The sequence below is a fragment of the Mirounga angustirostris genome, unplaced genomic scaffold, assembly GCF_029215605.1.
Source record: "Mirounga angustirostris isolate CCGP_5_RB_7025 unplaced genomic scaffold, mMirAng1.0.hap1 SCAF_8, whole genome shotgun sequence".
In the NCBI taxonomy this organism is placed as follows: domain Eukaryota; kingdom Metazoa; phylum Chordata; class Mammalia; order Carnivora; family Phocidae; genus Mirounga; species Mirounga angustirostris.
In genome coordinates, this window is record NW_026991716.1 from 137115653 (window position 1) to 137141184 (window position 25532).

Below are 25532 nucleotides of genomic sequence, written 5' to 3' on the forward strand. Positions count from 1 at the left end.
TGGCAGTTAAGCTTAACCAATTTCAGTGTGGGGTCTACAGATTTTCATATATTTAATAAATTGAATTAATTCACGGAATTATAGAGCACAGGTCTGGATGTTGAGCAGAACATCTGTTAAGTGTTTAATGGATTAGGCTATTGTAGAAGAGGATTAGAATTGTAGAAGATAATCAACATCTAATCCATTTTGAAAGCATTTTAAAATTGTAGGTATTTTAAAATCAGTAACAATAATGATTCACCGTGACCCCAATTAAAAAAAAATGTCTTGCTCTTCTTGCCATAATTAAAATCTTGTATATTTTAGGATGCTCATAAAGACTTAACAACATGGAATAACCTAGCAATGGTAATAGGTGTGATTCCAATTTTTAAAATGCTACTAATGCAATAATTTATTGAAAGTTATTCTTGGTACTTCACAAGGGCTCAAGGCTATTTACAAGAAAGTACAGTGGATTAGAAGGAAGAAGATTTGGGTCCCAGCTTTCATCCCATTACCTTACTAGGCTTGTGACTTAAGGCAAATCACTTAGAATCCCTGAGCCGCTGTTTCCTCATTCATACCCTACCTCGTTCAGCTCCACCACTAGGTTGGCGTGCACCCTGCTGGCCTCCCGCATGGCGCCCAGCACACCTCACGCACGCAGTTAATGTTTGCTGGCTGACCTAACCAACAAGATTGGTTGAAAATGAAAATAAAAATATTGTCATGCATATCTCAGAAGGGTTGCTACGAGGTTAAAATGATGAAGTGGTATAATATACAGGAAAATGGTTTGAGAACCATATAATGCTATATAGACACACGGTGTGTTTCTTTTCAAAAATGGAGGAAGAAGTTCTTTCTCCATTTTTAAAATGTGGATACATTTTTGGTACCTAACTTAAAAAGAAATTAAGATAAATGTGTTAATAACTGCAAGTTATTTCAAATCACTACAGCTTACAAATCTATAACTATTCTGAGAAAAATAGGCTATATCTACCTACAGCTTCAGAGGACTTCAATGATTGCTTAAGATTAATATGACTTTAGAGATAAAAGATCTGTGATTTTCAATAGCACAGGTAAACTTTTCAGATAAGTTCAGGTTAAAAAGTCACATGTGGGGGCGCCTGGGTGGCTCAGTCTGTGCTCTCTCTGTCAAATAAATAAATAAAATCTTAAAAAAAAAGTCACATGTGAATTCCCTATAACACGGTCATAATATAGAATAGCTTACCATATTTTAAAAAGAGATTTATATGGACTAATGTTTAAGGTCTAAGATTATACCGTTAGGTGAAAAATGCAAACTAAATATTTATATTTATATAAAGAAAAATGAACCCACATATTTTCTGATGTTCAAATATATATGTATATGAATATCTTGAAAAAGGCCTAGAAGGTACATACCTAATTATAGCAATGATAACAGTGATTATCATTGAGGAGGGGAATGGAATTGCCTAAGGGCAAGTAGGGACTTTTGCCTTATTGGTATTGTTTGAAATGTTTTAATAGCAGGAATGTGAAAAACAGACAAGAGCATATTACCAATTCATAGAATCTCTCTTTTTTTTTTAAAGATTTTATTTATTTGACAGAGAGACACAGAGAGAGAGGGAACACAAACAGGGGGAGGGGGAGAGGGAGAAGCAGGCTTCCCACTGAGCAGGGAGCCTGATGTGGGGCTTGATCCCAGGACCCTGGGATCATGACCTGAGCTGAAGGCAGACGCCTAATGACTGAGCCACCCAGGCGCCCCAATTCATAGACTCTCTTGAGCCTTATGTGAATATTGAAGATGGAAGGGGTAATGATCTATTTAGTATTACACAACTAAGGGTGTATGTGTTGGTCCTTGCAAGGAGGGAGCACTAAAGCTTTTGGTGACACGACATTTAGGTGTTCTTTCATGGACTAGGTGAAAAAGTTTTCCTATAGAGCAGACAGTCTCAATGGCTGACAGCACCAATATCTTACATTAAATAGGATACTAAAAAAGAAAAAAACCCCACAAAATTAGAAAAATTAAGGGAAAATATATTTGTTAGTTATATTCATGGTAATGGAAAGCTGGTAATTAGACATGATTCTCATTAGAGTTACAACATAGCTTCTAGATATTCTACCATTAAATAAATGAATTAAATTTCATTTTGAATTAGTTTTATTATTTCAACATATTTGGTTTGCCCAATCCATGAGACAAAAAGACATGTTGAGTAAATACAACATAATTTCTATAACCTGAGGGGACCTGCGCATCGTTACCTGATTGCTCGCAATGCTGACTGGCCGCTGAGTGGTGTCATGGCTCGAAGACTCCCCTCGGTTGCAATAGTTCTCTCCCTGAGGTTTTCCTTATTGTTTGTTCATCCTCTCCTTCTTCCATAAGCTTCCTTTCTCGGGATGACATGTTCTCCGTATACCTTCCATCGCCTGGTGTTCTTTGCAGGGAGTCTCTGTCCGAAAGGGGCCTCTGTGGCTGTGATGTACTTTGCTCATGGAATTCATCATCCATCAGTGGTTCTCCCATCGCTCCAGGGCCACCGAGCCCATCCTCAGGCTTCACATATGGGGGCTGGTCCTCCTTATGCTCGTACATAGACAGTCTCTTCTCGACCACCTCACGGATCAACACTGAAACATTATATGTGCAAAAATCACTGTGATTGTTCATATTTGAGTAGTTATAATGCTGACTTACAGATGAGCATAAAGCAGGCCTCAGCCCTTCCCTGTGTTACTTTTATACAAAGTCAGCACATTTAACTTCTGTGCCACTTAATGCATTGAATATGAATTATAGTCAATGCCTGTTTTAACAGAATATCATTTATAAAGTAATGACAGAAGATATTAATTCTGATCAAATTACACAAGAACCAAAAATATTATTGAGGGTAAAAATTTGTGCCTTTGTTAATTGAGATAATGAAACTTTAAAAACTAAAACTATAAATTTTTTTTTTTAAATCTTGTGTGAGATCTTTTTTTTTTAAAAGATTTTATTTATTTATTTGATAGAGAGAGACAGCGAGAGAGAGAACACAAGCAGGGGGAATGGGAGAGGGAGAAGCAGGCTTCCCGCCGAGCAGGGAGCCCAATGTGGGGCTTGATCCCAGAACCTTGGGATCATGACCTGAGCCGAAGGCAGACGCTTAACGACTGAGCCACCCAGGCGCCCCTAAAACTATAAAATTTAACATCTTTCTCCTATTTATTCTTTCTGCTGAAAAATTTCAGAAATGACTTTTTTTTCCAAACATTTTATTTAAAAAAAGAGATTTTTTTTTTTAAGTAGTCTCTATATCCAATGTGGGGCTCGAACTTACAACCCCAAGATCAAGAGTCGTATGCTCTACCAACTGAGCTGGCCAGGTGCCCCAGAAATGATTTTTTTTTTTTTTTTTTTTGAGGGAGAGAGAGAGTGCAAGCACACTCGTGAGTGCGAGGGTAGGGGGTGGAGCGAGAGGGAGAGAGAATCTTAAGCAGGCTGCATGCCTAGCACAGAGCCTGATGCGGGCTCGATCTCATGACCCTGAGATCATGACCTGAGCTGATATTAAGAGTCAGATGCTTAACTGACTGAGCCATCCAGGAGCTTCCAGAAATGACTTTTAAATAAAAGAGCTTACTGTCAAGCACTGTCCTTCCCACCAGACTGTATTCCATGGTTTTGTCAACTTCATTCATTAGCCATGGAAGGAATCCTATCTCAATATCTGTAATAAAAAAAAGTTAATTTTGTTATAGTGAAATTCAATCATTATAATGATTTTTATGAATCATTATAGATAGGAAGAATCTGTGCTTTCTCCCTAATTGTTGAAGATTCATCAATACCGTTTTCTTAATACAAAATGTCAAATAGATTTATACAGAGTGACTTTTGCCACATTCTCTATGCATGTTCTGGTCCATCTCCTTTCTATTGTGGTTAAAATAGTATTTTCAAAACTATGAGGTTTTCCTTGGCATCCAGGCCTTTGGACCTGAGTGCACAGGTGCAATCTGACGTGGATGAAGGAGATAGGGGAGGGGAGTGGGGAGGAAGATGTGGGTCTGCGAGCAGAACTCTAACCCAAACGTGATACAAATCTGGGATTGAGCCATGCTGACAGAAAGAATGCCCCCATCTGAAGCCTGGGGCCTAGGAGAAGCTGACCAAGAATCAGGGGACAAGGGCCAGAGAGTGTCTGAGAAGAAGGCCACCTAGAAATGGGTCAGAAACTAGGTGCTTCCATTAGTGATAAATTTGTTCAAACTGAAATCGAAATCTACTCTACTGTGTGAGCCTTTAAAAAATACGGTCCATTACAATATGTACTTTAATGTTTCAAAATAGCTTTTTAGGGGATCTGGCATCTGTTACTTTTCAATGAGGTGATGAGAGAGTGCAATAGGATATTATACTCACTACCAGAAATAATATTTTTAATCTGAGGCATAAATCTCATTTTCAAGCTTCTAAATGATCCGTAACTGACTTTTTCAGCAATTCATGAGAGAAAAAAAGGTTGCTAGCCTCTTTGACTAACAGCAGAGGTCTAGCTAGACCCCAGGGGGTGGCAGGGCAGCGTGGAAGGAGCACTGGATCTGGGGTCAGAGTCCGAGGCCTAACGGCTCCCCCTGGCTGTTTGGGAGAAGGCATTTCACTTCTCTGAGCTTCAGTTTCTACTTCTGAAAAATGGGAATTAATCTGCCCTATCTACCCCCCCCCCCAGGGTTACTGGGAGGGTCAAATGCTATCATGTATGGAAAATACTACAGAAATGGTAAAGTACAATATAAATGTAAACTAGGAGTTGTGTGTAACCTGACCTCTCTCTATGAATGTGTCCTGAATTGAATATGTATTCAGTGAAAATTAACATTACTAAACTCTGCCCCACAATACTATTAGCCATTTGAAAAAGGTTATGTATACAAAAGCTATGTGGATTTAAGTGCTTTTGGAGCTGAGGAAGGAGGGTGAGGAATGGCAACTCCTACCCTTCATTTGGCGGGGCTAGCTGAGGGGTGGGTCTTGGCGGGTGCTCACCGAGAGCTGACAGGTGTGAGTTCTCTAAAGGTAGAGACCAGGTCTCCTTGTTTTTATCTCCCACACCTAATACAGTGCCTGGGATGGTGGAAACACCTAATTAAATGAATACACGACTTTCATTGTTGCCCCCAAAGGGTTTTTGAGCGGAACAGGAAGTCAGCTGAGAAAAAGTAGAAAAACTACTTATGCACACATTTTATACATATTATGTTCCATACATATGACATTTAGCTCCTAAATAACCCTTATTTCAGCCGTGAGGAATTGAAGGTCATATAGCTGATTGATGATGAAACTGGGACCCAAACTCAAGTTTTTGACATCAAGTCCGTGTTTCTTCCTACTATCCAATGTTGCTTCTTAGTAAAGACAAACTGACATCCTAAACTCACGATCTTTATAGTATACCTCTCATTAATAATAGTACTTAATTAAAACAACTATAATTGACTTTAAAAATGTGTTTTAAAGAGAGATTCCAGTTCAACATAAGCATGGGCATGGGATTCCTTGGAAGCATTAGGAGGATGCTTCTTGTAACACCTCCACGAACGAACCTCTTTCAATGGGATCATAGAAGTAGCCACCGTCCCTGAGACTGCCAAACACGGACGGGAGGAGGTCCGCCAGGTAGCGCTGCGCGAACGCCCGAGCGGCCACTTTCTGCGAGGTCTCATTGTGCTTGTAGACCACCTCCCACTGCTGTTGCTTACGCCGCTCCTGCGCACAGAAAACACCACAGTGCACGGTTACCTAGCCGCGATGTCCTCCCCAAATGCCGGACCTAGTGAGTGGAAGAATCTGGACACGTATATGTATCAAAAAATGGACAGCAAGGAATCTATTCATGGTTCACAGTTTTCATCAAGATTTTAGTGAATTTCAACAGCTACTGGGTGGGTATTGTTTTAAAAAAAGAGATGGAGCTTAAGGTAAGATTCATCTCCTGATCCATTTTTATGTAAAATCATTTGAAGATGTACTTGTTTGACTATATGGATAATATCAAAGAATAATAATAGTTATATGTATTTGTAATTAGTATTATCAGAAATTATTATCAATATGAAAATTATAGTTGCTCAGACATCTTCAGTTAACTGTCAGTGAGTTGTCTCATTTGTAAGCTTGTTTGGATTCATTGAGCTCTGAAAATTATAAACCTCTCTTTTGTTGTTGTTGCTTCTTGTAGACCACAGGATATCTATAAAGCTAATGAACCGTCTCCTCTACTCCCATGTGGAAGTGGGAGCATTAATATAGTTACTTATGAAGTCTATTTTCAGAGTTTAAGCAGATATAAATCTAGATGTTTGTACTCATTATTTTCATAGTATATTTCCTAATTGTAAATAAACAAGTAAGTTTCCTTTGATAAAGATTTCCCTGATTATTTCAACAAAGCTAATATTGCCTCTATTCATTTCACATTTGTAAAAAAATAGTATTGCATTTGCATAATCTCTACCATAAGCCCTATGCCCTTTACACAATTACTTATTCATTTTGGAGAAAAATTGAAAGTCCATTTGATTAGGTATTGAGTAGAACATCCCAACAACTAAGCTATTCTGTTCAGTAAACTAGACTCTTTGGGAAATTATTTGAACTCTTTTAGGTATTCAGGCACTCATATATAATTTATCCATTCAGTGTCCGACATAGGGCAACAATTTTTGCCAGAACCAGACAGACTCTTAAAGATTACTGAGCCTAGAGTTTCCTAACTGAATGTTATTGGCATATTTTAAAAACTAGATTCTAAAAGTTTTCTTACTAAAAGTTCTAAAAAGCTGTAATGTAAAATATTCTATAAAGAAGTTCTAGAGAATCCCTGGGGTATAGGGAAGGGCCTGGCCACTGAGAAAAAGATCCAGAATTCCATCCAGATCCTCTGCTCCTTCACGCCACCTATCCCTAATATACTCCACTTTTTGGCCACTGGTGTATGGCAAACCAATATATTTCCTTCGCTAGGAATCTTGTTATTTAAGAGTGCCTTTTAGTTGGGATATGTGTAATTTATTACATTTAGAAACTTTTGGAAACTCTGTTTAGGTACATTTACGTAAGCTGGTGTTTAAAGAATGTGATTCTGTGCATGAAAGACCTGTGATCTACAGAAGAGGAGATAACTGAGCAACAAACTCTTTTCTAACATATTTGCAAAGATCTTTAGCTCTATAACATACCACATGTGATTCAGAACATAATCTGTTAAATAGCCAAAGACTGTCTAAGAAAAAAAACTAGAATGCTATACTTTTTCTTCTCTGTGCCGCCTCTCTTGCTCTTCAAGTCGCTGAACTTCAGCTAGTTCAACATTGCGTAACTCTTCATATGCATGCTGACTGGCCCACAGGTTAGCCAACTCTTCTTCTTCCATTACTTCCAGAAGCGACTGCTCAATGGTCTTCCCCACCAGAACTTCTAACATTGGTTTTACTTCAAGATCAAAGTCAAAGAGCTTAAACACACAAGACAAAGCAAATTTAAAATTTTAATCATGAACCAAATGCTCAAAGAAAAAATATCCAGAAAAGCAGTCATGACAGGGTTCTATTTATTGAGGATCTTCTTTACTTATGGTTTCCAAAACTCACAACGGCCCTGCAGGGCACACAGAATATCAGTCAAGAATTATAAAAAGATGTATGTAGTCATCAAAATGAACCCTGTTACTCAACAATTTTAAGATCAAACTCTGAAACCCAAAGGAAATATCCTTATATTTCTTAATTTTTGCCCTATTAGATTTTCACTAGTTTTCACCAACAGTTTGAAGAACTGAGGAACTAAGAAACAAGAATAATGGGCATTTTGGTGATTCCTCTCTAGGATTTAGAGGCAAATATACCCTTCTATATAGTTTGTGAAGACTTAATTTATTTCCCCATTTCAAGTTCCTTCAATTAAGTCTTAAATCTCACATAAGTCATTATGCACGTAAGCACTGTCTTCTCTTCAATTTCATAGACTGGCCTATTTATGCATTCTACATTGACATGAAAATGTAATTATTTTAGGATTTTTTCTCTAACATAGATTATCTTCATGAAAACTATATAATTTAAAAGCAACTAATAGTGGAACCTCTTATACCCGAGATACTATTTTTCTTTATTTGGTACAAATTTACCTTGTATCCATATATTAAGTATGCAAACACACAAGAATCAAGGTGCAGATATTCTATAAATATTTCTAATGATTTTTATATCTGATCAGTGAAGAGGGGAAATTAGAACACTCTATTTCAGGATAAAACTATTATAGGTACATTTGGAAAGAAATCCAGTAAGTGGAATCTTTCTGATTATGAAGTGGTTTGTAAGCTTTTAACTAAACCTAACTTCACCTATTTATAAAGAAGATAGAAGGAAGTCCAAATAATGTACTATACCTCTCCTTCTAGTATTTGGGTGGCCACATCTTTGCCAGTTTTGGCAGGAATAAAGAGTGGTGTTGGTGGTCTGTCCAAAAATGCATCTGTTTGGCATTCCATATCAACTTCTGTTATGCGGTCAGCAATTTCTTCAAGGTATATTTCTAAGAGAATACCATATACATTGAGTTTGAAATTCTTGTCTATTTCAAGCATATATGTGTATTGAAACTTTAGCTTCTACAAAACAGAATTAAATGGATTAGAAAAGAAGCGCTCAAGTGTGGGATTAAATTCACATACTGTACTAAGCAGTTTTATGTATTTGGAAGACCACAGAGTCAGTCAGGCTAGGACATTTCTGGAATGTTGAGAAAGCACTGAGTTTTGTACTTGAAAATGAAAATAAAGAAGAACATGAAGCCTAGATGTATGTAAGATGCAAAGTATGATCGGGAATGGAAAGTTAGTAATCCATCTGTATAACTGAGTCCTAAGATAGTAAATGTATAAAGATTTCAAAATTCCTGAATATTTAAAAAATTAGGCACCATGTCACTATGTTACTTGATGTTCCCTTTAGGCTATAGACTATAAACAGATACATGAAAACAAATTTCACTTTAGGAATAATATATGTGAGGCAAGGGCAGTGTGGTATCATGCAAAGAACATGAGAACTGGAGTCAGATGTTGAACATAGGACCTAGTCAAGTTATATCTTCTTAGAGCCTTAGTTTCTTTATCTGTAAAAGGGATCATAATTATTCGTCACAAGGAGTCTTTAATAATAAAGGAGATACACAGGTAGAAGACTGGAATAGTCTCTGAGATATAGGAAAACTTAAAATTCTGATGGTATAAAGAACACTAAAATTTAGCTCACGTAGAATTACACTACATTGGCTAATTACAGACATATACGCATTCTAGACTTGGCCTCAAGGTAGGAGGGAAATGCGTGGAATGGTTCACTTCCTTTTGTACTAACTACCCAGCAATAACTGATAAAGCCACTCACCATCTTGGCAAGATGCAAGGTGAATCCTGAATAGTTATATCAATCTAAGGAAAACACCAAGTGTTGCCTGATTATCAAGATTCTGACAACAACACAGCTCGGCCGTAGAGGTCCAGGTAAGCCTCCCCTAGCTGAGAACAGCCAGACAAGTAGGAAAGCCTGGCACTGGCCGAGCAAGCCTGTGTGGCCTTGGGGAATGTGTGCAGTGAAAGGAGAATAAAAGGAGAGAAGAGAGAGGCTGTGGGGAGAGAGATGGAGGACTCAGATCTGGATGAGTTCAGGCCTCTCAAGAGAAATAAAATGCCAAAATAGAACTACATTGCTCTCTTCTCCTGTAGGTCCAGCAGTGATTCATGTTGGGGTATAAAAGAAAAAGTGAGAAATAATCCCAGTTTGAGAAAAAAGTATGTGAAAAGGGCTGAGAATTAATGTGGTCATAAAATTCTTTTTTAACCCCATCTCATACCTACAGCTGTACCCAATATAATAATAAAATATAGTCTATGTATTTGTCTAATGAATGCACTCCTCTGACCATGTAACTGGGGCAGTACTGAATAGCATAACAGATACATAAGTAATATAAAAGCCAAATAAAAAATGAACTTAGAAAACTGAGCAAACCCAGGAGCCACAATGCCCGTGGCATGGTCACGTACCTGTTTGCACATCCACATGCTTTCTGCCTTCCACGGGTTCGGGGGTTCGTGGTCTGAGCTGTTCTTGGGCTCGTTTTCTGGCAAGAGCCCTCCTCTTAGCCTGCTGCTGTCTCTGAACCTCTATAGGATCAGGCTGCCCAGGCTGAGTGACAGAAAAGGCTTCTAAAATTTAGAAGATATTTCTCAAAGCATACAGAACTGCCATTCCAGAAGTGATTCCTGGATAGCATAAGAGCATCTGTCATATAATTCTTCCTGATTATCAGTGACTTCATGATTAAAGTTCTGTTTGAACTTTGTCAGGTAATTATAAAGTTATCTGATGAAGCACATAAGTAACTTCAAAGTATGACTGATGACTAGAATAAACAGTTGCAGAATCCTATCTAATAAATTGTTTTTCCTCATTCAAGCATTTTTACCATGAATTCCTTGAATTCCTAGTAACCAAGTATACTATAGAATTACTCGGTTACAATACATTTTAATGTGTAGTTAAGGAACTGAAAAGCACTAGGATTTAAAAAAAATCTGAATTTCTTTTAGACAAAATTCCTGAAAAAATATATTAGCTCACAAAGAAAATATTCTCAGTCCAAACAAAGCCTGTCCCAGTGCACAAAACAACAGCTGATTAAGGGTTAAAATATATAATTATTTACAGTAGTTCTGCAATATTTGGAGGTCCTTGATTTCATATCTGTATCTCATTCTATGGTCATTTCCTGTAGCTAACCCGTCTTATCTCAAGGTAAATATGAAAAGAGAGGGGAAATATGAAAGTACTTTGCAAGAAAAACATTTTAATATTTAAAATTAGAATTGTAAAAGCATTTTAATTGAAATAACAATGTGGTAACATTAAAATTTATTAAAATTATCCCATAATCCCATTTTCCTAATACAATGGCCATTGTCATTTAAATGCATAGTTTTTCTGAAGTTGTGATGATATCATAGATTTATTTATTTTTTTGAGAGAGAGCGAGCGAGCACATGAGTGGGGTGGGGAGGGGGAGCAGGAGAGGGAGAGAGAGAATCTCAAGTAGACTCCTTGCTGAGTGTGGAATCCTCACTGGATTCTATTTGCTAATATTTTGTTGAGGATTTTTGTATTGACATTCATGATAGCTATTGGTCTATAGTTTTGTTTTTAGTGTCTTTGATTACCTGAAGTGTTCCTTCCTCTTTTATTTTCTGGAAGAGATTGTGTAAAGTTGTATAAAATCAATGAGAATTTTTTTAAATGTTTGGTAGAATTTTCCAGTGAAACTATCTGGACCTGAATATTTCTTTTTTGAAAGTTTTTAAATTAGAAATTCAATTTCTTTAATTGTTATTAGACACTTCAGAATATCTATTTCATGTTAGGTGAATTTTGGTAGTTTATAGTTTGAAGAATTAGCTCATTTCATTTAGTTTGTTGAATTTATATGTATAGATTTGTTTGTAATATTCTATTATGATCCTTTTACTCTTTTAATAGATGCAGAATCTCTAGTTATATCCCTGATATTTGCTTATTTGTTTCTTCTCTTTTACTTCCTTTTTTTTTTTTTTTAAGATTTTATTTATTTGAGAGAGAGTGTGCGAACAAGTGGTGGTGGTGGGGGGGGCACGCGGGGTGGGGACAGAGGGAGAAGCAGACTCCAAGCTGAGCAGGGAGCCAGATGTGGGGCTTGATCCTAGGACCCCAGGATCATAGCCTGAGCCAAAGATAGACGCTTAACCGACTAAGCCACCCAGGCATTCCTCTTTTTCTTTCTTTGTTAGTTTTGCTAGAGGTTTATCAATTTTATTGATCTTTTCAAAGATAAGAAATGGCATTTAATCTTTTCATGGTTGCAGGATCTATGGTTATACCCTCTGAAAGTCATTCTGGCATTTGCTATTTGTCTCTTCTTTCTCTTTTTTTCTTTGATAGTCTTGCTAGAGGTTTATCAATTTTATTGATCTTATTCAGAGAACCAGCTTTTGGGTCCATTGATTTTCTCTATTGTTTTTGCATACTTTTAAAAAAAGATTTATTTATTTGAGAGAGAGCATGTGCATGCAAGTGCACATGCATGGGGGGGAGAGGGGCAGAGGGAGAGAATCTTCGAGCAGAACCCCACTAAGTGCAGAGCCTGAAGTGGGGCTCAATCTCAGGACCCATGAGATCATGACCTGAGCCAAAACTAAGAGTCCCATGCTTAACTGACTGAACCACCCAGATGCTCCTTTTTTTTTTTTTTTTTGAGAGAGAGAGAGAGTGTGCAAGTGGGGTAGGAGGGTAGAGAGAGAGAATCTTAAGTAAGGCTCCACACCCAGCACAGAGCCTGACTTGGGGCTCCATCTCAACACCCTGAGATCATGACCTGAGCTGAAATCATGAGTCCCATGCTTAGCCAACTGAGCCACCCAGGGGCTCCTACTGCTTTGTTTTCAATGTAAGTGATTTCTGCTTTTATCATTATTATTTTCTTCCTTCTGCTTGCTTTGGGTTTATTTTTCTCATCTTTTCCCCATTTATTGAGGTAGGAGCTTAGATTATTGATTTGAAGTCTTTCCTTTTTAGCTTTTTTCCATCTCCGCACTATTCTGGCATGAAACACAAATTTTGATTTGTTGTATCTTCATTTAGGCCTGAGTAGTCTTTCAAAATTCCCTTTAATACTTCCTCTATGGATTATTTGGAAGCGTGCTGCTTAATTTTCAAGTGTTTGAAGATTTTCCTGTTATCATCTATTATTGATTTCTAGTTTGAAATTTTGAAAGAGACATTATTCCATCATGGTATGATTTCAAATATCTTAAATATAGAGATTTGCTTTGTAACCTAGGATATGTTCTATCTTGGTCAATATTCTACAGGTGCCTCAAAACCATATGTATTCGGGGGCACCTGCGTGGTGCAGTCAGTTAAACATCTGACCCTTGGTTTTGGCTCAGGTCATGATCTCAGGATCATGAGATCAAGCCCATCATTGGACTCTGCGCTCAGTGTGGAGTCTGCTTGAGGTTGTCTCTCCCTCTGCACCCCCCTGCCCCCACTCATGCTCCCTCTCTGAAATAAATAAATAATCTTTTAAAAAAAGCATATGTATTCTGTTGTTGTCAGGTGAAGTGTTGTATAAATGTAAATTACAACCTATTGGTTGGTGGTGTTGTGTAGTTCTTCTACATTCTTGCTGATTTTCTGAGAGAAGGATGTTGAAGTCCCGAACTAAAATTGTGGATTTGTCTATTTCTCCTTTCAATTTTAGCTTCATGTATTTTGAAGCTTTGTTGTTTGGTGCATATACACTTAAGACTGCTAGATCTTCTTGGTATATTGGGACCTTTTTACCATTATGTAATGTCCTTCTTTGTCCCTGGTAATATTGTTTTTCTTAGGTCTACTTTAGCTGTTATTTAGATAGCCACAACTACTTCTTAAAAATTAATGTTTAATTTGTATATCTTTTCCTTTCCTTTTACTTTTGACTTACCTACATCACTATGAATGAAATGAGTTTCTTGTAGACAGAATACAGTTGGGTCATGTTTTTTTTTTTTTTTTTTTTTTTAATCTACTCTGCCTATCTGTTTCTTAATTGGCTTATTTAGACATTTATATTTAAAGAAGCCATTGCCATATTAGGGCTGCCTGCCATTTTACTTTTTGCTTTCTATTTGTTCTGTTTTTAATTTTTCTGTTTTCTTTTTCTTTCCTTCCTGTGAATTAGTTGAAACACTTTTTAGAATTCTTTTTTTATTTATCTGTAATCCTTTTGACTATATCTCTTTCCATAGTTTTTTAAAAAAATAGTTGTTCGAGGTTTTACAATATACTATGTACCTGATCACAGTCAACATTTAATATCAACATTTTACCACTTTAAGTGGAAGGCAGAAACTTTACTCCCACTTAGATACCCTTATTTTCCTTACTTTTAAAATATAATAAAAATCTAATCATCTTAAATATTTTACCTACATATATTAAGCACTACATCAGATGATGTTATAATTTTGCTTCACAATCAAACACAATTTTTAAAACCCAGAAGACAGTTTATTGTATTTACCCCTATTTTCACCTATTCCATTGTTCTATCTTCCTATTCTTTAAGGGTAAGTCTGCTGGTGACAAATCCTCTAGGTTTCCTTCATCTGAGAACAACTTGATTTCCTCTTTATTCCTGAAGAATATTTTCACTGGATTAGAATTAGGGCTTGATAGTCCTTCTCTTTCAGGACTTGAAAAATACTATGCCACTTTTTCTGGCCTCCATTGTTTCAAATGAGGAACCCACAGTTATTCAAATAATTGTTCCCCTTCTGGTAATGTGTCATGTGTCTATAGCTGCTATCAAGATATTTTGATTTTAGTTTTGAAATTTGATTTTGATGTGTCTTGGTGTGAATTTCTTTAGGTTTTTCCTGCTTGGGGTTCAACTGACTTTTCAGATCTGTAGGTTTTTGTCTTTTGCCAAATTTGTGGAATTTTCAAACACGGTTCTTCAAATATTTTTTCAGTCCCTTGGCTTTTTTCCTCTCTGAGACTCAGATAACATGATGTTAGACATTTTGTTATTGTTCCTCAGCTGTGAGGCTTTGCTTTTTATTTTTTTTTTTTGTGGTCTGTTTTCTATCTGTTGTTCCAACTGGGTAATTTCCATTGATTTGGCTTTGAATTCATTGATTGTTCCCTATGTCATTTCTGATGAGTCTGCCCTGTGACTTTTTAGATATTTTCCATTTTTTTTTTTAAGATTTTTATTTATTTATTTGAGAGAGAGTGAGCAAGAGAGAGAAGGAGCAGGGGGAGGGGCAGAGGGAGAGGGAGAAGCAGACTCCCCACTGAGCAGAGAGCCTGATGTGGGACTTGATCCCATGACTCTGGGATCATGACATGAGCTGAAGGCAGATGCTTAGCCGACTGAGCCACCCAGGTGCCCCCATTTGGCTCATTTGTATATCTTCTATTTCTTCGCTAATATTTTGTTTTTTCATTTGTTTTAAGAACGTTCATAATTATTCACTTTTGATTGAAGCGTTTTTTTTTTTATGATTACTGCTTTAAAATCCTTGTCAGGTAATTCCTACATCTGAGTCATCTTGCTGTTGTCATCTCTTGATGGATTTTTCCCATTCAAGCTGTGACTGCTCTGGTTTGTGGTATGATGAGTGATTTTTTTTTTTTTTTTTTTTGTATCCTGGAAATTTTGGGTATTAGGATGTGAGATTCTGGATCTTAATCTTTTTTAGCAGGAAGTCATCCCTTTTTGTTTTAGCATGCAGGCATGGGTGGAGATGGAAGTTCAGCATCCTGCTAGGCCCCATGTGAAAGCAGAGGACCAACTTTTATCACCTTATTGGTGCCTAGTGGGGGTAGTATTTCAGATCCTTGCTGTGATCCACTGACATCAGTGTTGGAGTATAGAGGAGTGGAGCTCTAACACTGCCTCATCTCACCTGTTTCTCTTTGTTGTTGCCAGATAGGATTGAAAATTCAGCTCCCTCCTAGCTCTGTTGCCATCACCCCAGGAAAAGTAGGGTACCAACTTGTACCATCTCTTACCATCTCACTGCCCCTGGGTTAGAGTGGAAGGTCAGTTTCCTGCTCTACCCTTGTTGATACCACCTCAGTGAGTGAATCAGAGCACCGATTAGTACTGCATTGTTGCTGCCATGTGGGGATGGAAGTCCAGTTCCCCAGCTCCGTCTTGCTGACTCCACTGGGAGGGGCGGGACAGTTTTTCCATTGGAGTTTGGCTGGAGGAGGGGTAGTAAAAAGGTTTCTGTTCTGCTAAGTTACCCTTTTGCAGTCTTTTGGATAAAGGGAGCAGGCTTGTGCCTGTTGGTTATTCTGGGTTGCAAGCTTCTCCAGTGCTCTGAATGGGATATATGAAGACTTAGGGAACTCATCACTGTGTCACTCAAATCCTGAGGTCCCTAGCCAGTCCACTTCCTTCTTTCCACTTCCAGAGTCTTCCTGTGTTTGCTTGTGCTATTGGCAAATTCCTGCTTGTCTGGAACTGGAAGTCTCAGTATAGAGTTTTTAGGTAAGTTGTTGAATAATTGACTAAAGAACTAAAAAAAAAGGTATATCAAATCATCACAATATTAATTTAAAAAAACTAAAAAAAAAAAGGTGATTCTCCTTTTTAGTTGAGTTCTAGGGGTGCCAATGTTTATTGCTACTGCCACAAGATGTTGAATCACGTATCTATATTGCATGTTTGAGCTGTTGTTTTCAAATGTTGGTCCCTGAACTGGCTGTACCAGACTGCCTAGAGAAGCTTATTAATGATGCACATTCCTGCGTCCAACCCTTGAAGGTTCTAATGCAGTAGATCCAGGGTATGGCTGAAACATACAATATTTTTAGTGAGTTTTCTCGATGGCTTTGATTTATGTGCTTCAGGATGTCTGATATTCCATATATCACCATGTATATGTCATACAGTGTTTACAGATTAACTTAACTATATTTCATTTCAGTGCCAAGAAATCATCACTCTTAATATCATGCCACATCCTAATCATCTCTGTATCCTAGGTACTCAGCACAGGACCTAAAACTCAATAAATATTTGTTGAGCGAATTAAAGAAAATAATTTTTGATTAAATAATGAAGATAGTATTATAGTATGAAATAATTTAAACAAACCTAAAGATGTTATACCAGTGCTACTCAAAGTGTTGTGTGTGAACTGTTTAAGCTGGTCTGTAAAAATTTAATTATAGAAATTGAGAGTAAAAGTTTATAAGCTTTTAGAGCAGTTTTACAAAGTTCTGTTAATCTAATAAAATATTGGGGGTTTTGTATTTTTAACATTGTTTTTAATTGTGGTAAAGTACACATAAAACTTACCATCTTAGCCATTTTTAAGTGTAGAATCCAGTGGCATTAAGTACATTCACATTGTTGTACAACCATTACCACCATCCATCTTCAGACTCTTCTTTTTGTAAAACTGAACCTCTGTACCCATTAAACACTAATTCCCTATTCCCCCACTCTCTTAGTCCCTGGCACCCACCATCAGCCTTGTATTTAGCATGTCTTTTTTTTTTTTAATTTAATTTTTCTAGTAATCTATCAGTATTTTATAACTGTTTTAGTCTGAAGCAAATTAGAAATTAAAACAAACAAACTGGTCCTTCAGCACAAGTAGTTTGAAAAGCTCTGTGTTAGAATATTCAAATTATGCTTACCAGTGGTCCTGTCTGTAGAGCATAAGTATTGCCTCGGATCACCCTTCTGTCATACATTATGTTTCCATAATGCATAGGTTCTTCAGCTCTGTAAAATAGCAAATTCTAAATAACTATTGTAATAGTGTTGGTCTATGCAGTTAACTCATTTTTAATTGGATTTAAACTAAGATACAAATGTTATGAAAATAGATTTTTGTTTTGGCACAATTTTAGTCTGGGAAATGACTAGCATTTATGGAATGCTTATTATATGCCAGGCCCTTCACATATTTTATTTATTGTTCACAATAAGCTTCAAGTTGGAAACTATATTTCCATCTGACAGAAGAGGAAGGAGATTCAGAAAGGAATGTGCCCTAGGTTACCTAGCTAGTAAGTGGCAGAGCTGGATTTAGGGCTGTAAATCTGTTAGACTACTTGACAAATATGAAAATGGACAGTTGGAAAGGGGCCTGCCTTAAAGTACTAACAGTAGTTGGATTCAAGGATTGAAAGGATTCACAGAATCAGGCTTAAGAAATAAAATAAGTCCAATTTCTCATTGTTTCTTTAAACTCAAAGATATGTTTAAAATTTTTAAAAAATTTTAATTTTGAGGATCAGAATATCAGTAGTGAAAACCATACAGTTGATGTTTTCATTCAAAGTTCTTTAAATGATATCATATGTATGGCTATGAAACCAAATATTGACCTACACCAATAATAGTACTCTACCAGAAATGATCTTGAGAGGGGCAGTAAGTTGCTTTTTTTTATCATACATTAAAACCACTATTGGATAACCTGACTTCATGTTACTTAAAAACCAGGCATGTAACCCTGCTCATCTTATGTGATCTCGGGGCAGTGTTTAGCTCAGCTGGCTACTCCTTCACTGAAGCACTCTCTTTTCTAGCCGCTGTGATACCACCATAGTCTTAGGATTGTTTTTCTAGGACTTCTTTGACTTCTCTTTCTCATCCTGTGTTTGCTGGCTCCTCCAGTCCTGGAGGATTTCCTCTGGGCTAGGTCTTCTCTTGCCCTTCCCTGAACTCATCCATTCTCAAGGCTTTACTCATAATCCATATACCTAAAACTCCCAATTTTATTTTACCTTTAGCTCAGAACTCTCCTCTGAGCTCCAGGAATGTATATCCAATTGATATGCCCAGTGACATCTCACTGAGATGTCTCAAAAGCAACCTCAAAATTGAACTAATTTTCACTCTCCCACTCCAACTTGTTACTTCTTTAGTGTTCCCTATTTCATTAAATGGTACCACTAACCACCCAACTGGCTTAATCTAGAAGTCTGGGAGTCATCCATGATTCGTCTCTCTTCCTCACTGCTTGTATCCAGCAAGTCTTACTGATTCTACTCCCCAAATCGTTTTCATCTCTCTCCATCGCTCATTGCCACCACTATCTTTTACCTGGACTGCAGCAAGAGTTTCTTAACTGTCTAGAACAACATTTTTCTCTGAATCTGTCCTATACATTGTACCCAGTGATCTTTTAAAATAGAAAAAATCTAAAGGATGCTTTCTTGATTAAAACCCCCTAGTGCTAATGAACATAATAATGAGGAAAAATTTTGGTTTTGATTTCACACTATCAAAAGCCAAAAAGAAGGAAAAATCCGTAATGCCTATTGCTGGTGAGGATGTAGGGGAAAAGGATATGTTTAAACATTACTAAAGAAAAGGCATATTGTTCCATCTGTTCATGTTAAAAATATACATGACCTAACAATCCCATCCCAGGAATCTGTTTCATAGAAATAAAAAGGCCAGCAAATAAAGTTGTTTATTGAAACCTTCCTCTTTGTGGTAAAAACTTGAAGCAAACTGAATACCTATCAAAATTGGAAAATTTTAAGAATGTGTAGTACATCCATACCCCAGGGGATATCATGCTATTAAAAATAATTGGAAGGATTTTTGCAAAGAATTAAGTGAGAAAAGGAAGATGTTGAGAACTGTGTATAATGTTAACATTGCTATGAGGTAGACAAACCCGTGTGTACTTGTATGTATATATTTATATATTCATACAAAAACATGTGAGTGTGGAGAAAAGTCCAGAAACATTCATGTAAGGGCATTAACAAGGTTTACCTTGGGGACAGGAGGGAAAGAGCAAGTTTACAAGGGAAGGGGGTTGGGCACTAAGAATGTACCCAAGCATGAACCACAGGAGTCTATTTATATAAATTAAGTATGTATGTATAGGTATATGTAAAGAAATTAGAAAAAAAAGAATTAGAGGTTATAAAAAAGGGGGGGAAGCTAATTGCAGATTAATATGTGTAGTATGATTCAATTTTGGAAATAAACCTCATATAAATGTACATATGCTCAAGTACGGAGGTGTAAAGGAGTAATATAAGAACAAGCATATATTACTTTTATAAATTGAAAATCACCACTGAGTATAATTTTAAACTGAAAAATCAAAAACACACACTTCTTCCAATAGCTTTAATCAACAGATTGCTTCAATATAAGCAAGGTCCTGCAACTTGCTTATCAACTAGCTATAAGAAAAAATCATTCCTAATGAACCACCATTGATTCTTATTTCATTTGTTGGTGTAATTTAATAGTAATGATTTGTGAGCAACTACTTAAAGCCACCAGAAAGTATTTTTGAAAGTGTTTTTAAATGGAATCCTTTTATAATATAAATAGTCCCTCTATAAATTTAAATTTTCCGGGGTGCCTGGGTGGCTCAGTCAGTTAAGCATCTGCCTTCGGCTCAGGTCATGGTCCCAGGGTCCTGGGATCGAGCCCTGCGTCTGGGCTCCCTGCTCAGTGGGGAGCCTGCTTCTCCCTTTCCTCCCTGCTGGTGCTCTCTCTTTATCTCTGTCGCTATCTCTGTCTCTCTCTCCCTCTCTCTCAAATACATGAAATCTTAAAAAAAAAAAATTTAAAATTTCCATTTTGGTTTCTTTAAAGTGACAGGCATTTCTTATTTAAGAAGGTCTTTATTTGCCATAATAAGGTAATCATGAATTTAGACTTAGCGTTTGAAATACGCATCAAGAGTTACTTGGCTGATGTGTTCCATCAGTTACTTCAACAATTCGTGTAAGTGCTTCCCATAGGTCAGGAACAATCCCAGGTGGACAAAAGACACAAAGGTTCCAGCTTCCATGGAGCCCGCATGCTTGGGAAGTTTGGCCGGTTCCAAAATTTGAGGCTTATAGAAAGAACTGTATGCTTTAGAAAGGCCCGTAAACATTATTATGGATAATAATGAAGTGGATATTTGAATATTTGCAAATAAATACTCAGCAATGTAAAAATACAATTTGGGGTCCAGCATGGAAAGATAACCTGATTCCTGACCAAAGACTGGTGTGGGAAGAGCTTTACTTGGCTGTTATTCTGGACATGCTGTCGCCTCTGACACCGTAGTACCTGCTTCTCCATTTGCATAATGGAGTTATTAAACCAGCTTCACAGTACTGTGGACTCAGGAGAAAGTGAGGTGCATATCGTTGGCCAACAGTAGTTAGCTGACTCGAGAGTTGTGAAACCAGCGGGTTTCCTGTACATGTTAATCGATCACGCCCGCCGCTCATTATCACGAAACGTTCCCTACGGGAGGCCGGGCCGACCGTGCCCCTTCTTGCTTCATTCCTCCACGCCACGGGAGACTTCTTCAGGGAAGAAATTTTATTTAGGCAGGGTGTGGAGGGGAGAAAGCCGCACAGGCAGGTTTGCCAGGGCGAAGGGGCCCGCGGCCCCGCGGCTCCGGGACTGGGGCAGGTGGAGATCACACAGGGGCTGGTTGCTCACTCACGGCTGCATTATGCTGTCCCGGTAACGGCGGCGCTGGCAGGGCAGGGCCCGGGGCCGGCTGGTGTAGGTGTAGGTGCCCATGGCTGGGGGGCTGCGGTCTGTGAGCCTGGAAGCCACGCCTGGGGCCCGGTCGCTTCGCTTCGGGTGGAGACTGGCTTTCCGGCAGGTGGGCGCTAAGTGGTAGTGGGAGCCGCAGACGTGTGCGTAGTGCCAAGGGCAGGGATTCCGCGACGCAAGGAGAGGCGGCAAGAAGGAAGGCGGGCGGGACGGGAGGTTGCCAGGGCAAGAGGTGGGGGCTACACTCGGCTTGTTCCGGGGAACACTGAGCCTGCCGAAGGCGCCCACTCCGGTTGCCCAGCAACCCGGAGTTCCGCCTGGGGGCGGGACGTCCTGGCAGTTCCGGCCGGCGGTTTTCGCGGGCAGGCCCGCCCTCCGGCGCACTTCCGGCCCTCGACTCCGCCCCTTGGCGCCTCCCCGGCAGGTGAGCCGACGGGTTAAGAGTGCTCTCCTGCCTGAGTCGGGCTTGGGGGCTTCGGGGAACTGGGCAGGCACCGCGGCGGTCCTCGTTCCCACTTTGGAGTCTGGCTTTGCCGGGCTGGTGTCGGCGCCATTCTTCCAGGCCCACGTGCTCCCGTTCCTTAAGGGGCGCCCTCGGCTGTTTCTGCTCCCGCCACTGCCGCCGCGCCGCTGCTCGGGGCTGCTCACCTGTGATCGCACGCACGTGGCCCCCGGCTCCCAGCTCTGTTACGTGCTAGGGCGCGGCGAGGGCTTACTGATGTCTCCCAGCACCCACACCTCTCCACTTTGGCCTGCGGGCTGCCGCCGCGCTGCGCAGCAGTGTCTCCCTTTCCCGCCTTCCTTTTCCTCTTACCGCTCCGTCGCCAGCACCTCAGCGGATCCTCGGGCGCGCGAGCAACAGGGGCGCCCCGCAGACGTCTAATTTTGGCAAAGGGGTGGGTGCTTTGTTGAGTCTGTTAGGCCTCCTGTATCTTAATCTCTCAGGCCCCGGACTCTGGAGAACGAAGCGTCCTGGCGTGGGTCTGTGCTTAGAAGAGCAGATGCTTTGGTTTTAGTATTAGCAATGCTGATATTCTAGTCTGTGTCAGTGAAGTGTATGTACCCCTGAATGATCAGTTATTTACACTTGCATTCACTCCTTCAGCTCAGCTAAGTGCTGTCTGGATTTGAATCCAGGTTCCGCAGTGTACCGAGCCCACAGCCTCTGGCAGGCTTTTGTGCTTCATTTTCCTGATCGGTAAAATTGGGGGTAGTAGAATTTTATCTGTTAGGGTTTGTCGTGAGGGTTAAAAGCGTTAGTAAGTAAAAAATGCTTAGAACTGTGTCTGGTAAATGATGAGCCATTATATTAAGATCTAGATTCCTCCTGCACTTTGAAGATTAAGATCTAAAGCCAGTGTGTAGGTATGGTATAAATAATCCTAACATGTCAGGAGAAAGTGACATTTTAATAGTGTTTGATGGGTGATAGTGTTTTGACTGGTGAGAGTCTTGGGGATGTACATTCAGAATGGCTTGATCAAAGGCTGAAAAGCCCAAGGCCCTTGGAGAACTCTAAGTGAGTAAAATATATATGTTAGATAATTATAAGAGCTAAAACGCAGGCTAGGAGGTGTCAGAGAGGGAGGGGGACCTAGAGGTTTTAGATTGGTCAAGAAAGGCTTCACTGAGAAGGTGACATTTGAGTAAAGATGTGAAGGAGGTGAAGCAACAGAACTTGAGACTAACATTCCAGGCAGGTACAAACCAGGTGTGTTCAAGGTAAGACTAAGGAGGCTAGGGTGGGTGGAGCAGAGGAGAGCATTAGGAGATGAAGTCAGAGGTAATGAAGTCAGTGTAAATACGAACTTTTACTCTGAGGTTAAAAACCCCAGTGGATTTTAAGTAGAAGCTTGACTTTATTTATTTATTTAAATTTGAGAGAGAGAGAGCCTGCACGAGCAGGGGGAAGGCCAGAGGGAGAGGGAGAAGCAGACTCCCCGCTGAGCCTGGAGCCTGAAGACATGGGGTTCCATCCCAGGACCCTGAGATCATGACCTGAGCTGAAGGCAGACACATAACCCAATGAGCCACCCAGGTGCCCTGACATATTTTAATTTTTTAAAAAAGCATTTCTATTCTAGTTACTGGGTTGAGAATAGACTGAAGCGGGGCAAAGCAGAAGCAGAGAGACCAAATCGAACCAGTAAGCCTGGCTGAGAAAGTGGTTTGGATCAGGGACCAGGCAATGGAGGGGTGAGATGCAGTCAGAGAGATCCTGAATCTATTTTGAAGGTAGATACACATGGATTAGAAATGGAACACTAGAGAAGGAAAGGAGTTAAAGATCACTTTAAAGTTTTTGATTAGATGTTAAACATTGTGTAGAGGCTCTGGCTGATGTTCTCTTTCTGGAGGATTTAATTTTATTCTGGCTGGCAATTAGAGTAGATGACCTTTAATCGAGGATTCAGGCTTTGGGAGGGCTGATTGCTTTCTGGTTTGCCCTGATCTCAGGGCATAAGCCTTTAGGAATCTCAGCAGAAAGCCTGGGATGTTCAACGGGTACCCATCTCTGGGGACCTTGCACTCCAATTTTTGTATTCCCAAGTCTGTGAGGTTATTGAAAGGTTTGCTTACCTTTTTAGCCACTTTGCAGTGTTTTGGTTTCTTGATTTCTAGTGTCCTTGCAGCTTAGAGTTCAGCAAATGCCATAAGGATAAAAGCCAAACAAATTGTCAGTCTTATTTCTCTGTGATCCCCCTTTGTCTGGGGTCTTGTCCCTTCAAGTTCTGTCTGTAGTTCTCAACTATAATTTTTATTTGCCCGGATCTGAAAGACTCCTGACACCTCTGACCACTGCTTTCTGCTTGCCCCTAAATGCCCTGCTCCGAAACTCAGCAAATGCCCCAGGAGAAAAGCAATGGAGAAGTTCTGTATCCCTATGAATTTTCTTTCTCCCTGGGATCCCAGTCCCTCATGTCCTCACTGGTTTGGTTCTCAAGTGCCTTGAGTCTGTGTGGTTTTTATTTTTGTTTTTAGTTTTAGTTTCGGCCTTTACAGTTATTCCTGTAAGAGTGTTGTCTGATTCAAGCTACTGCTCAGTCCTAGCTAGAAGCTATACCAAGAATGGAGTTCCCACTTACTGATAGAGGGAACAGTGGAGAGGAACAGGTTTTGGAGCAGGAGCATTTTTTGGAGGGAGTTCAGTTTTAGGTACACTGAGCTCGAAAGGCATGTTAGTCTTCCAAGTGGAGGTGTTGAGTGGACAGTTTGACATGGGAGTCTGGGGCCTCAGGGGATTGGTCCAGAATAGAGATCCGGATTTTTGGGTTAATGGCATAAAGGTGCTATTTAAAGCCATGAGATTTGGTGAAAATGCTAAGGAGCGTAGAGAGAAGACAGATGAGCCCTTGAGCATAGTTAGAGGCTGCAGAGATGAAGAATAACCAACAAAGGATCCTGGCAAAGAATGGCCAGGGAGACGGAAGAAATTGCGGAAAGTCTGGTCACTGGGAATCACGTGATGAAAGTGTTTCTCGAGGGGAAGGGAGTAAGGATGGCTAATGCAATTCATGGGTCAAGCAAGCTGTGCACACTGGATCCAACAATGAGATCTACATTGGCTCTAACATAGAGATGGTTGGCGGTGGAACAAGGGTGCCTGTAGTGGAGTTAGGGAGGACAAAGTTCAGTTAGAGATTTAGAAGAGAGTGGAGGAGGGAGGTTTGCTGCAAAGGAAAAGAAAGAAACACGCTGGTAGCTAGAGGGAAGCTCAGCCAAGAGGAAGTTTTATATTTTTAATGGGAGAGTTGACCGTACTTGGGGATGCTCTAGGAGTGAGTAGAGAGGGCGGAACGGACATTGTAGGGGAGAGAACCAAGAATTGATGAGATGATGTAAGCAAGAAGGGATAGGTTCTCGTGAACAATTGGAGGGGCTGGCCTTCCCTGGAAGCATGTACAGTTCATCCATAGTAATACAAAAGGTAGATGTGACTGCCGATGCAGGTAGGTAGATAATAGTTTTCAAATTCCTTACTGATTAACGGGGGTGTTTCTGATACAGCAGAAGCACTTTCCATACATGATTTCATGTAGTTCTTGCAATGACCCTGTGAGGTAGGTTCTTAGATCATTTCTACTTATAAGGCAACAGAAGCTTAAAGAAGTTCAAGTCACTTTACCAAAGTCATACAGCAAGTAAGTGACAAAACAGATATAAACCCTTATCGGCCTGAGTCTAGAACCTATGCACTGAAGTATCAGCTTATGCTAATTAACTTCCCATCCCTAAACCTCTCTTGCTATGCTTCTCTTTTTCTCCCTCTTTTTCTCTCATTCTCCATATCCCCAATAATCACCAAGTCCTGCCCATTTTACCTCCTAAATATTTCTTGATTCTGAGACCTCTTTGCATCCCTACCTACTATTCTTACCAGCTTTTGACCTGA

General features: G+C 39.4%; 1 protein-coding gene across 1 annotated transcript in view; it reads right to left on the reverse strand.

Moving 5' to 3' along the window:
- Positions 1-1361: 1361 nt before the first annotated feature.
- Positions 1362-25532, reverse strand: part of RSPH3 (radial spoke head 3) — a 29876-nt gene continuing 5705 nt past the window's right edge. The window contains exons 2-9 of the mRNA XM_064596972.1: positions 21084-21823; positions 17293-17380; positions 10107-10248; positions 8445-8590; positions 7305-7508; positions 5599-5761; positions 3633-3719; positions 1362-2634 (exon numbers count right to left, since the gene is read on the reverse strand). Coding sequence (XP_064453042.1) covers positions 2303-2634; positions 3633-3719; positions 5599-5761; positions 7305-7508; positions 8445-8590; positions 10107-10248; positions 17293-17380; positions 21084-21823 — 1902 coding nt within the window. The 3' untranslated portion in view covers positions 1362-2302. The remainder of the gene's footprint in view (positions 2635-3632; positions 3720-5598; positions 5762-7304; positions 7509-8444; positions 8591-10106; positions 10249-17292; positions 17381-21083; positions 21824-25532) is intronic.